Raw genomic sequence first — 13,668 nt, 5'->3', positions numbered from 1 at the left:
CCCTTCCCTTCCCTTCCCTTCCCTTCCCTTCCCTTCCCTTCCCTTCCTTTCCCTTCCCTTCCCTGGGTCCCTGCTTGGTCCCAAGCACGCCTCTCTTCCCTCTGCCCCAAGGAGGCCCTCTTCTAACTGCTCCTCCTCCCTCAGACCATGCTTTCCATCCTCAGACCCTCAGGTCTCCCCCCCCCCCACCAAACCCCCCCTTCCCCCAGACCCTCCCCCCCCACCCCCAGCTCTCCCCTCCTCCCTCAGAGCTGCTCTCCTCCCTTGGTCCTCCTCAGACTTCCTTAGACAGCGCCCCCTCCTTCAGACCTCCTTCCCCTCTCTCAGGCCCTCCTCCCTCAGACATTCCTCCTTTCCCTCAGCCCCTCACCTCCTCCCTCAGACCTTTACTCCCTCCCTTCTCCCCCTCCCTTAGACCATTTACCTCTCTCAGACCTGTCTTCCACCTTCAGAGCCTCCTCCCTCAGACTTTTATCCCTCATCCATCCTCAGACTAAGAACCCCCAGCACGCTCTCTCTCTCTCTCAGCCCTTCCAAACCCTCTCTGGGCCAAGTACAGACACCCCCCCACCAACCAGTGCAGCCTAGGCCCACGTGCTACAGGAAGACAGGGAGTACAAGGAACTTGGGTGCCCTTCCAACCCCACCTCCTAGTATCACCACCTTGACAAGCCCCGCCCCTCTGGGGCTCAGCTTCCCCTTTTGTGCAGTGGGGTAGTGCTCCATATAGGACCTGTCTGCTGTCCGAGAGTCCCCTCAGGCGAGGTCTGAGTGGATGAGAACACCAGCACCCAAACTTTCCAACCTAATTCCTTCACTTGAAGCTACCCCAACATGGGGAGGCAGGGCATGACGTTGGCCCCATTTGCCAGAAGACCAAACTGAGTCTCAAGACAAAAAGGACTTGTCTGAGGTCCCACGGGGAGCAAGGAGTGGAGGTGGGATTTGGGCCCAGACCTTGCCCCCAAATGTTTCCCCATTACAGGGGCTAAGGGACCCAGACAGAGGCAGAAAGGAGAGAAGGGGGAAGGGGTGAGGCCTCTCTCTGCCCACAGCTGCTCCTCAAATCCCTGGTTAACGATCCACTGGGGTGGGGCCGGAGTCCCGGGCAAAGTCCCTTCCTGGGGACCGGGGCCCCACACCGATTTTCAGGGCCCCAGAGAGACGCTGCTAGGGAGACAGAGACACAGACAGAGATTGGGAGACAAAAAGAGAGAGGGGGCGGGGCCGGAGACGGGGAGAGGGAGGCCCGGGATGGATGGAGGGACAGAGTTGCAGAGACAGGGGGAGACACAAAGAGAACCAGGGGGACCTGCGTGCCTCCTGGACAGATCCGGGGTGCAGCCCCCATTCCTCTGCGCCACCCCCCCTCCCAGGTCCCCAAAGCCTCCCCCTTGGCCTCCCGTAACTCGGTGACCGGGACTCAACCCCAGCGACAGCCCCGCCTCAAGGGAAATCCGGGAAAGCCCCGCGCCGCTGGGGTCCCTCCCCGGGGCGGAGAGAAGGGAGGTAGGGGAGGGGCCCCGGAAAAGGCCCGCCTCTGCCCCTCCCCGCCCACCGGCTCCAGCCTGCCTCTGAGTCATGCCCCCAACCCGCCGGGCCTGTTCCCCACCCACCAACCCCGCCCGGAGGGGAGGGGATTGTGGGGGAGAAGGGGTAGCCAGACTGCCACCCCCACCCCCACCCCCACCCCAGGCCCAGGCTGTGGTCGCCCTGACTCTGGTCTTGTGTCTCCGCGTCTCTTGCTATCTCTCTGTCTCTCTTTCCCTTGGTCTCTCACAGTCTCTTCGCCCAGAAGTTCGGGCTGGGTGCAGGGATCCCTCAGGGGGAGACACATCCAGTGTTTCTCTGTGCACTTTCCCACCGCACCCCACCCCCAGCGAAGTTCAGACCCACTGTCGGGACACCTGGAGGCAGAGATGGCGACAGGACAGGCAGAGGGACGGTGCCTGGGCGCCTGCCGAGAGCAGTCCCTGACCTGGGGGTGTCTTTTTTCCTCCCGCAAAGGAGGAAACGGCTCAGCGAAGGGAAGTGCCTGGTCAAGGTCACCCGGCGAGGAAGTGAGGAGTCGGGACTCGAACCCGCGTCCTAGCGAGCCCAGGGCCTCCTGGAATCCCTCCCTGGGGGAGAGGCTGAGGGCAGACAGCACTCGAGAGACGGAGAGATAGTGAGAGACACAGAGACGGGAGAGACATAGGCAGTGAGAACCGAGACACAGAGATAGAGATACAGGGAGAGGGAGAGAGACCGAGTCCCAGAAAGACACACCTATCCGGACGGGAGAGTCAGAGACAGTCAGAGACTCAGAGATACAGAGAGAGAGAGAGAGAGAGAGAGAGACAGTCAGGAAGACCAAAACACTGAGGCAGCGACTGAGAGAGCCCGCACCCGCAGGGGGTGGGGACCCCCGCCGCCTGACCCCGCCTCCTGTCCCCCCCCCTCCACCGGGGCCCAGCCGCCGGGGGCGCCGCGGGGTCGGGAGGGGGCGGGCGCGGGCGGGGCGCTCGGCGAGCCGCTCCGCGAGGCGGCGGGAGCGGCGGCGGGTCCAGGAAACCCCTGGGGCGGCCGGGTGGCCCCGGGGGGGGGGGGGGGAGACGGCGCGGGGGGGCGGAGGCGGGGAGGCGGGCGACCGGTACCGCCCCGGCCGACAAAAGTCCCTTCAGTTCAGCCGGCGGCAGGGGAAGTCCCGGCGCCCGGCGCAGCCACCCTCCCGTGCCGCCGAGCCGAGCCGCGCTCCGGCCGCCCGCTCGGCCGCCGTCTCCGGCGGCCCCATGCCCCGATGCCCCGCGGGGGCCATGGACGAGGGGCCCGTGGACCTGCGCACCCGGCCCAAGGCCGCCGGGCCCCCCGGCGCCGCTCTGCCGCTCCGCAAGCGCCCCCTGCGCGCTCCCTCCCCGGAACCCGCCGCCCCCCGCGGCGCCGCGGGCCCAGTTGTCCCCCCGGATCCCCTAGGCAGCGGCTCCGACTCCCCGGCGGTCCCCGCGGCCCCTCACGGACTGGCCCGGCCAGAGGCTCTTTACTACCAGGGTGAGTGGCTCCCACGGGTCCTGGCCAGGTGGGGGTCAGACAGGGCATAGGGTCCCCGGAGCCAGAGAACGGTTCAGGACGCAAATACAGGGGCTCCCAGGGTTCTCCCAGCTGAGAAGCAGGGGGCCAGAATCCAAAGGTCCCAAGGACACAGAGATGGCATAGTTCCTGGGGAGCTGGGAGGGGGCAGAGCCTGAGGTCCCGGGGACGGGGTTATGGGATCATCAGGGAGCAGTGCCTTGGGACACAGATATGGGGGTCCCAGGACACTGGGTGTCAGGGGTCCCTGGGGGACAGAGCCCAAAGTCCGAAAGCCACAGAGGTGGGGACCCAGGAGACAGTGCCTAGCCGTACAGATATGAAAGTCTCCGGGAATCAAGGGGGCAGAGCCTATAGTCCCAAGAACACAGAGTCATAAGCTCTTTAGAACCCGAATATCTCGGATTATGAGGACTCAAGGCTCGGGCCCGAGAAATCGGGGTTCTTGGCGCCCAGATACGTGGTGTCAAAGGGAGTCAGGGAAACAGCAACTCGGGTTCTAAGAAGACAGATATTAGGGATGTCAGCATATCAGAATCTCAGGAACCTGGCATCAGGGAAGAGTGGGAATCAGGAGAACAGAGTTGGAGTTTTAAGCACCCCAATATCTGGAATCACAGGGATGCAAGGAAACAGGCCCAGATAATGGGGGTCCTGAGGAGCCAGTAGGACAGAGATCTGGGGCTCTGGGCACCCAGTTATGTATGGTCACACAGGCTCAGGGTCTCATCTGAGGTCAGGAAGTCAGGGGTCACAAAGTCACGGCTTGGGGAGGGAGGGGTCTAGGAATGGGGGACAGGACTGGGAAATTCTGGGACTGAAGGATTTAGGGCCAAGATGAAGAATTTAGGCAAAAGGCTGCAAGGCACCAAGGCCTGGTACTGGAGATATGAGGACCTGCAAACTTGGGGGTGCACGGATGGGGGCCCCCAAGGATCAGGAGATGACAGAAGGCCAAACACCATTCTCCCCATCCTATCTCAAGGAAGGGGCATCCCCTACCACAGCTGTGCCACATCACCCATCCCTGAGTGACCCCAAAGCTGCACAGAGCCCATGCCTAGTGCTTCCAGATTTTTCCAGTTCCTGCACCTTCCCCCATCAGAGTACGGGCAGTTAGAAAGCCTCAGGGTGTGCATCAGGAGGCCCGCCACTGCCCCCTCCCCTTTCCTGTTCCTTGGATGAGAACCCAGGCCTCAGTTTTCCCCATCTGTGTGATGGGTGGAAATGGCTTCGACCGCTGCCATGGATGGTGTCTGACTCCACTCTTCTCTCCTTCTGACCCACCCTTCTCCCCAACTCTCTACAATCACCCACACCCTACACCTAGTGCTTCATCCATTCTTATCTCCTTCAACCACAAATTTACTCAGCAAATAGGCCCTGGGGTCGGTCCCCCTGGTGGGTGATGATGAGGTTCAGGGCCATGCCCACTAGGAGACGGGGAGTCAGACTAGTGAAGAGAAAAAAGTGACAACAGTGACCAGGGCTCACAGGGGATGGTGAAGGGGGAAGCCACCTGAGCCCAGATGGATGTGGAAGGCCAGTTGGTCTTGGGCCTTTATGGCCCGGTATGAAATGCAAAAGGTACCTAGGAAAAGGGGCAGGTGACACAGCAGGTGCGAAGGCCTGGAAGCAGGGGTGGGCTGAGGGTCTGCGGGCTTGGCCTCACCCATGTCCTTTCTCTGTCCAGGACCTTTACTGCCCATATACCCAACCCCAACTATGGGCTCCCTCTTTCCTCTCCTGAACCTGCCTACACCTCTGTACCCCATGGTGTGCTCCATGGAACACCCCTTGTCGGCTGACATCGCTGTGGCCACCCGTGCAGATGAAGACGGAGACACGTGAGTAAAGCCCCCCCCCCCATAAATGCCAGCCCTCCACCCACCTCACCCACCACAACACAGGGCCACTCAGCTTGGGCTTTCGAGTTCTCTCAGCCTGTCCCCACTGCTGGCTGTGACTTGGAGCCTAAGTCTTCCCCTCCCCTGCTCTGTGCCTCAGTTTCCTCTTCTGAAAAATGGGCAGTCTGAGAGCACTTACCTCCTAGGACTCTTCTTGAAGCAGGGGGCTTCAAAATTTTTATCAAAATCCAAACATGAGAGGGGAGCCTGGCTGGCTCGGTCGGTAGAGCATGCAAGCTCTTAATCTTGGGGTTGTGAGTTCAAGTTCCACGTCGGGTATAGAGATTACTTTTAAAAAATAAAATATCCCTTGGGCGCCTGGGTGGCTCAGTTGGTTAAGCGACTGCCTTCGGCTCGGGTCATGATCCTGGAGTCCTGGGATCGAGTCCCACATCGGGCTCCCTGCTCAGCGGGGAGTCTGCTTCTCCCTCTGACCCTCTTCCCTCTTGTGCTCTCTGGCTCTCATTCTCTCTCTCTCAAATAAATAAATAAAATCTTTAAAAAAAATAAAATAAAATATCCCCTAAGATACCCAAAAATTCTTTTAAAAAAAAAATCCAAACATGTGAAAGATACTTCACTGATTGATTTGTTACGAGAATTATACATGTTAAGCTCTCAGCACTGAGCCTGGTAGGTTGTAAGTGCTCAGTAAGTATTAACTAATATTATTGTTATGATTACTTTATGCTAAACCCAGCACACATCCACACATAGAAGCTTGAAATAAAACTTGCACAGAACAAAACAAGAGTCACCCTTACTAGATGGGCTCTACTCTGTATTTTCTATTCTGGTCTGTTTCATGGTCATAGAGGTCAATTAATTTGAGGATCCCTTTAAACTGATTTCACAAATCCCATAGTTTATCCCCTGCGGTTGGGAGAACGTGCCCTTGAGGCTGCTGAAAACCCCTGCAGGGGAAGGGTCAGCTCTGTGCCTAGCACACAGTAAGCACTCAACACCCTTCACCATGCCGATTATTATTTTATCCACCCAGGTTTGAATTTCAGCTGGCCACTTTCTCGCCCCTCTCTGCCAGAGTTTCCCCCTGTAAAAACAAGAACTATAAGCATGTGAAAGTCTGTGAGGCGGACCAGAGATCGCCTCTATAAAGTGCCTATCTGGGAATTGTAGGGTTGGAAAGGACAGGCTCGGGGCTGCAGAAAATGGGGCGGGGGGAGGCCTCCATCACTGGCCAACTTGGTGACTTTACATCCCTGAGCCTCGACGCCCCTTTCTGGAAATCGGGGCTCATATCGGACCTACCAAAATTAGGATTCAGTGCAATGATGTACACACGCAGAGAACATACAATAGGGCCAGGCACACAGTAGGTCCTCCACACAGGGGAGTGGGGCAGGGGGTGTTCTCACAGAGCTCCCCAGGGGCTTCTGGGCCATTCTGTGAGTCTAAGCAGGAGAAAGTGCCTGAGAAATCTAAAAGGCTGAATAAAACTAGTTCCCTCCCACTCTGGGTACCTCTGGGGTCATCTGCGAAATAATTTGTATCTGCCCCCAGGGATGATTTGTTTGCAGCCTGCGAATGCAGGGTGCAGAAGGCGACCTGGCACACCAGTCTCAAATCCTGCGCCCCACCCGCCCTCCCCCGCTCTCCCCCCTCTCCCGCTCTCCCCCCTCTCCCCCCTCCCCTCCAAAGCAAACACTTCAGCCTCAGCTGCCTGTTGGGGGAAATCCCTTCCCGCAGAACTTGACCGCAGCCCAGCTGCTCTGCCTCCCCCACGTCAGCAGCCGTCACTCACTCCCAGCCTCCCCCTCCTGGCGTTCAGTCTAACCTTAACCCCTTCCGCTGGGGCCAAGACTTTACCGGAATGGACAGCTGGCTAGCCTAGGGGTGGGGGAGGGAGACACGCTAAGTCTGGGTCCCCAAAGCAGCCAAGCTTAGTTGGGAGCCTGGACTTCTAGGGACTCAAGAGAGCAAGAATCTCGGGGCATCTGGACCCTCAAGAGGTCAGGCACCGGGAAGCTAGAGATCTCGGTCTGCGGGGGCGGGGGGGTGTTCTGAGTCCCAGAGAGCAGACGTTGGGGTACTGTATTCCTTGACCCCTGGGGGATTAAGGAACAGGGTATACAGAGCAGCTTGGGGATCTATAACTCACAGGGACTGGGGAAGCTGGTATCCGCAAAGAGTTACGGCACAGCGTATAACCGGGTCCTATGAGATCTCAGGGGTGGTTGCCGGGACCTGGGGAGAGCGAACCAGCTGGAGTCTGAGCCCTGAAGGGTGGAGTTCCAGAGGGGCCCCTAGGCTGGAAAACTTGGGGTCCTTCCCCCCAGGGAAGCTTGGGTCTCTTTGGTTGGCCTCCCTCCTGCTCCACCCCACGCGAGGATGGAAGTGGGGGTGCCGGGGGTGGCCGGGGTAGATCCCCGGCGGGAGGCTTCCCTCCCCCGGGAGCAGGAAGCGGAGCCCCGCCCAGCAGACCTGTTACTGGAAGTCCGAGGGCTGGGCCGCCCCTCCCGTCCCCACTTCCTCCAGCCCCGCCCCACCCCCTGCAGCCCGCGCGTTTATGGGAACTCAGGCCTGGACGGTTTCTCTGAAATCATTCGCTCCCTCTGCCCTCGCTTAACCCCGCCCGCCCCGAGAGGGACCCAGGCCAGGCTTCCTGGGAGATGAAGGGAGGGAAGGGAGCCCTTCTCCGAGCCGCACCCCACCGCATCCCGCCCCCCCGCCCCGGCCCAGGTCCGGCCCCTCCCCCAACATTTTCCTTTTAAATTTGGCTTTCACGGATCGGGATCTCCAGGTTCAGCATTTCACCTGCAGAGCTCCTGTGGGGAGGTGGGCGCTACCGTACGGAGGAGAAAACCCGAGGGCCACGTGACTTTGGTCTAGCACACACAGCTAGGGAGGGGTGCAGCCTAATCTGCACCCCTGGCCTGCTTAGCCCCGCAAAGCCACCACCACCCCCGGGGAGAGGGGGGTGAGGTTGCTGCAGGATCTCTCCACCAGCACCAGAGCACTTAAGGGAGCTGGTTTATTGTGTGGATTTTGGAAGCACATCCCACAGTGGGGAGAACCACTGTTCACCTGCCTTAGCAAGGCTCTAGTTAGTAAGAGGCAGTGGTGGGTTAGAAAGTCGTTGCTCCAGTAAATGGACGTCAAGGGAACGTTGTGCAGCCTGTGTGTATGCAGTCACCCTTGTAAGCTCAGTGCTAATGTCCCCCCCCAAAACACACACACACACACACACACACACACACACACAGAGTCATCCCAGACTGCCCCCTCAACTCTAAATGGCTCTTCCAGGTTGGGGGCTGTGGGAAGGATCCGAAGGGTATTGGGAAGCAGGACTGAGCAGAAATTGGGCTGCTGGGAGTCTCAGCAGGGCCTTAGCTGCCCCACAGGGACTGGAGCAGCTGCAGCGGCCTTTAGAGTGGGGCCAGAAGGCTAGGCCCTCTATGCCAGCACTGACAGGTCACTGGATGCCATGGGATGGCAGCTGCCCCCGCTCATGACCCAGGCAAGCAGTGCTTTTCAGCGGAGGATAATTCCCAGAGAGAGCTGAGAGCCGACAACCTTCCCAGAAGCTGGGGGAGTGAGTCCTTCAGTGTGGAAGGGGGGATCTGGGTCGCACAGCCCCGGGTGTCCAGAACAATGACTCCATCCTAGTACATCCCACCTCCCCTCTAGGCAAAAATCCCTCCAAATAGATGCTCTGGGGTTAGAGGCTGAGCGTGACTTGCAGTGACAACTGCTGAAGAGAACTTCCCACTCAGGTCACAGATGAGCAAGCCGGGGCGGGACGAGAGAGGTGGGAGCACACTCGCCAGCCTCAAGGATGGCCAGGGATCACTGCCATGGATTCCTTTATTCAGGGCATGCTTGTGGAGCAACGGCTGTCAGCCCCAGCTGCGCTCCGGGGCCCGGGGCAGGGACCAAAGCAGACAAAACGCCCTGCCCAGGTGGCGCTGACATTCTAGAAGGGGAGATTCAGACAGGAAACAAAGCAAACTGTACAATGTCGGGTGATGATGTGGAGGAAAATTAAGCAGGGGAGGGGGGGGAAGGGGAGTGAGCCGTGGCCACACCATTCCGGCAGAGGCCCAAATGCGGGGAGCAAGTCGTGCAGATGATCTGGGGGATGACTGTTCCAGACAGAAGGAACAGCCAGTGCAAAGGCTCTGGGAGGCAAGTAAGCATGCTTGTTCTGTTTGAGGCACGGCAAGGAAGCCAAGCAGAGCAAAGAGAGCAGTTGGAGAAGAAGCCAAAGGGATTGAAGAGGGAGAGGCAAGATCACAGAGGGCCTGTTTGGCCCTGATTCCGAGGGTTCTGAGCAGAGGAGGGACCTGACCTGATTGAGGTTGCAAAAGGGTCTCTCTGGCTGCTATGTGGGAGACAGACAGCAGGGCAGGGGTGGAAGGAAGCCGGGAACAGTCCAGGAGGGAGGAGATGGTGGCTGAACCAGGAAGGAGAGAGTGAGGGTCAGGAAAAGTGGCTGGATTCTGTATACGCTTCCAAAGTACCTGGCACGTGTTCGACTTGGCACCACGGAGTGTATGGGGGTAAGAGGTGACCAGCCCCTAATGCTTGTGATCCCCCCCATCCCCAGGCCACTCCACATTGCCGTGGTGCAGGGCAATCTGGCAGCTGTGCATGGGCTGGTCAGCCTCTTCCAGCATGGCGGCCGGGAGCTGGATATCTACAACAACCTCCGACAGGTGAGCCTGGCGGCCTGGATCTTATGGAAGAGAGGCCTGAGGGTCTGGACTCCTGAGTCCTAGGAGCTGGGGGGTCCTGAGGAGCTGGTGGGGGGTGGCCGGCAGGGGGGAGCCTGACTCTTGAATCTGATCGGAGGACTGACTCCAGATTTCTGGTCCCGGGATAAGACTGGAGCTCGGGGTCACGACTGGGACGCAGGGCAGGGCACAGGTCCCTCACAGTCTCCGTGCCCCCCCCCCCCAGACACCGCTGCACCTGGCAGTGATCACCACATTGCCATCCGTGGTCCGGCTGCTAGTGATGGCTGGTGCCAGCCCCATGGCACTGGACCGCCATGGCCAGACAGCAGCCCACCTGGCGTGTGAGCACCGCAGCCCGACCTGCCTGCGGGCCCTGCTGGACAGCGCGGCCCCGGGCACCGTGGACCTGGAGGCCCGCAATTACGACGGTGAGCCCCTACCCCGGCGCCGGGTGGGGCTGTCTGGCAAGACCTGAGGTCTTTCCGGGGCTCCAAAGCCCCAGCCCCAGGTTAACTGAGTCTTCCTGTACCTCAGGGCTCACTGCCCTGCACGTGGCCGTGAACATGGAGTGCCCCGAAGCCGTGCTGCTCTTGCTGGAGCGCGGTGCCGACATCGACGCGGTGGTGAGCAGGCGCGGGCCGGGAGTGGGGCCAAGAGGAGCTGGGGGGCGGGGGCGGGACCCCCCAAGGGGCGGCGCTTGCGTGGGAGACCGCGCGAGTGGGTGGGGTGGGGCTTCAAGTATCTAACTCGATTGAGATGCTGGACCAAGCTGCTGGGATATTGGCCGCCAGCTGATCGGGCAGAGCTTGGAGAGGCTCAAAGACCTTCCCTCCTTTCTGCAGGACATTAAAAGCGGTCGCTCCCCGCTCATCCACGCGGTGGAAAACAACAGCCTTAGTATGGTGCAGCTGCTGCTGCAGGTGGGTACGGCCCCGGCCCTTGGCCTCTCGCCCACCCTTTCCTCCAGCACCAGCCCAGCAGTCGCTCCGTCCCTGGCTTCCAGCTCGGGCTCCCGCTCTTGCTCCGCTTCCAGATCTGTCCCTTCCTTCTAGGCCTCGTTATGTCAACCCTATGCCTCACCCCCCAGGCCGCCCTCTTGTCCCGGGACTTCTCCCTTTCCTCCCCCATCCCCAGAATGAGCCGGGCCCGGCGCAGACTGCCTTGCTCACCCTGCCTTCCCGCTTTGGCCCCTTACGCCTCCTGCCCCTTCCGCCCCGCCTCGACCCTGGTGGACCTTTCCTTTCTCTGACTCCGCCCCTACTTCGGCGGGCCGGGACCGCGGGCCGATCAGCCGGAGTCCAGCCCGGGCTGATCAGCCCGCCAGCCCAGTCCCGCTCCGGCCCACCTTGGGTTCTGGCTTCCACCCTTCTGTCACCCACCCCGGATCTGGTCCCGCGTCCGGGCCACCAGCCTGCGTCCCCCGCCCTCCGCTCGGACCCCATCCCGGCCCCGCCCCTCCTCTGGCCCCGCCCCATCCACCGCCCCGGCGCGGGTCCGGCGCGGCGGCGGCGGCGGCGGCGGTCCTGACGCGTCCCTCCCACCCCGCAGCACGGCGCCAACGTGAACGCTCAGATGTACTCCGGCAGCTCGGCGCTGCACTCGGCGTCTGGCCGTGGGCTCCTCCCGCTCGTGCGCACGCTGGTCCGCAGCGGCGCCGACAGTGGCCTCAAGAACTGCCACAACGACACGCCGCTCATGGTGGCGCGCAGCCGCCGGGTGAGTGTGCGCGCTGGGAGGGCCGGTGTCCGAGCGCCGGCCCGCGTGGATGCGACACCTCGGTGCGCGCGCGTGTCTGTGCCGGTGCGCGGGGAGGGGGAGGAAGCGGGGCAGCCTGTGGGTCCCAGCGAGCTCTGACAGGGGACATGGAGGCACGAAGCAGACCCCGTGCACGACGAGAACGGAGAGAGGGAGAGCAGTGTGGGCAGGAGTAGCCGGGTGGTGACCCCCCAGCTTCCCACAGGTCATCGACATCCTGAGGGGGAAGGCGACCCGGCCTGCTCCTGCATCACAGCCAGAGCCCTCGCCGGAACGCAGTACCACCACCTCCCCTGAGAGCAGCAGCCTCCTCAGCTCCAACGGTGAGAACCGGGCTCCCGCCACCAATTGCCCAGCCCGGGCTCCCCGGGACCCTCCGGGCCCCCAGCCCCTGCTCCCCCAGAACCCTCCAGGCCCCAGCCCCTGCTCCCCTAGAACCCTCCAAGGCCCCCAGCCCCGCCTGGCCCAGAGCCCTCCAGGCCTCCAGCGCCTCCTCCCCCAGAACCTTCCAGGCCCCCAGCCCCTGCTCCCCCAGAACCCTCCAGGCCCCCAGCCCCTGCTCCCCCAGAACCTTCCAAGCCCCTGTGCCCTCCTCCAGACCCCCAGAGAGGGCCGGGCCAGTTGGGTCTGGATCCCGTGGCTCATGACGCCCACTCCCGTCTTCTTCCCACAGGTCTCCTTTCTGCATCACCCTCCTCCTCGCCCTCCCAGTCTCCCCCCAAGGACCCACCTGGATTCCCCATGGCTCCCCCCAGTTTCTTCCTTCCTCCCTCATCTCCACCTGCCTTCCTGCCCTTCGCTGGGGTCCTCCGAGCCCCTGGCCGGCCGGTGCCCCCCTCCCCAGCTCCAGGAGGCAGCTGAGAGGGATGGGGGGGCAGATCTCAGACTCCTGCGGAGGGACCTCCCTGCCCTGTGGGGTCAACCCTCCTAGAAACTGTGAAGACCTCACTCTGCCCCCCCCCTTCAGGACCAGGATTTGCACAGAGGCACAGGCATCTACCCATAAGCCCCTTCTTCTGAGCAAAGAGATTCTCCCGCCTGGTCGCCCACCCAGGACTCTCACCCCCTATCATTCTCAGGCACCAGTCCCCTGTCTGGAATTCCACCCAAATTCCTTCTGCTCCCCCACCCCGCCAGAGCTGGTGGAACCAGGGAATAGTCACTCCTCTCCCCTCCTCCACCCGGATGGATGAGGAGGGGGAGATGGGCCGAAGACAGGCACTGATAACAATGTAAATTATTAGGCATTTTGGTTGGATTTCTTTTGTAATAAACTATTTTTGTACCATACCCGGGCTGGGCTGGGCCTCTTTCATGGGAAGGCCTGGAGGAAGTGCGCTCGGGTGCGCACAGCTGTTCATCCCTCGCCAGCTGACCCCAGGAGTGACCTTGTGAGTCTCCGGCTGAGGATGACACGTGTGGGTGACTCTGGGACTTCTAGTGTGTTCCTTCTGTTTTGTCACTGTGCCATCGTTTGTGGGGACGATACACGCGTGTGACATCTTTGTGGGGGACCCTTTTGGATTCCATAGTGACCCTGGCTGTCTGCATGCGTGTGTGTTTCTGAGGTTCGTGGGTCCCTGGGGTATCGCAGCTGACTGTCAGGTGACTGATGGTCTCGGGGCCTGTGTGTGCGTGTGCAGCAGTTGTGAGCGTTCCCAACATTGAAACCTGTGGTCACCCTGTGACTATTGGTATGTGACTGCCTCACTCGGCGTGCCACGTTTTCTATTCGGTGATTCCAGGCCCCCGCTGACATACTAGGTTTGGGTTTTGATTCTGTGGATGTGTGACTTAGGTATCACTCAGGGTTTGCCTTCATCTTCTGTCACCCCTGTCACAAAGCACCACCCATTTAGCAGCTTAAAACAACTGATTGATTCACTTACGGTTCTAGAGGGCAGAAGTCCAAAATCAGTTTCACTGGCCCGATGTCAAGGTGTCAGCAGGGCTGGTTCCTTTCTGAAGCTCTAGGGGAGAATCCATCCCCTTGCCTCTTCCAGATTCTAGAGGCACGCGCGCTCCTTGTCTCGTGGTCCCTTCCATCACTCTGACCTCTTGCTTCTATCTGCACTCCTTCTTTGTTTCTTTAAAGATTTTATTTACTTATTTGAGAGAGAGAGAGAGAGAGAGCAGGAGGAGGGGCAGAGGGAGGGAGAGAATCTCAAGCAGACTCTGTGCTGAGCACAGAACCCAGCGTGGGGCTCGATCTCACGACCCCGAGATCATGACCTGAGCCA

The 13,668-nt window shown here is 60.7% G+C and overlaps 1 protein-coding gene across 1 annotated transcript; it reads left to right on the top strand.

Moving 5' to 3' along the window:
• The first annotated feature begins 2,640 nt into the window (after positions 1-2,640).
• On the top strand, positions 2,641-12,718 carry BCL3 (BCL3 transcription coactivator). Its single transcript, XM_025849692.2, has 9 exons — positions 2,641-3,027; positions 4,760-4,913; positions 9,544-9,652; positions 9,897-10,101; positions 10,208-10,296; positions 10,516-10,593; positions 11,222-11,389; positions 11,634-11,751; positions 12,102-12,718. Exons 1-9 carry the CDS (start codon positions 2,772-2,774, stop codon positions 12,287-12,289), a joined length of 1,365 nt encoding a protein of 454 aa, XP_025705477.1. The 5' UTR covers positions 2,641-2,771; the 3' UTR covers positions 12,290-12,718.
• The last annotated feature ends 950 nt before the right edge of the window (positions 12,719-13,668 follow it).

This window comes from Callorhinus ursinus, unplaced genomic scaffold (assembly GCF_003265705.2).
Source record: "Callorhinus ursinus isolate GAN/ISIS: 27379988/994484 unplaced genomic scaffold, GSC_fseal_2.0 scaffold71, whole genome shotgun sequence".
NCBI classification, from domain to species: Eukaryota; Metazoa; Chordata; class Mammalia; order Carnivora; family Otariidae; genus Callorhinus; species Callorhinus ursinus.
This window is presented reverse-complemented; position numbering and strand designations above follow the sequence as displayed.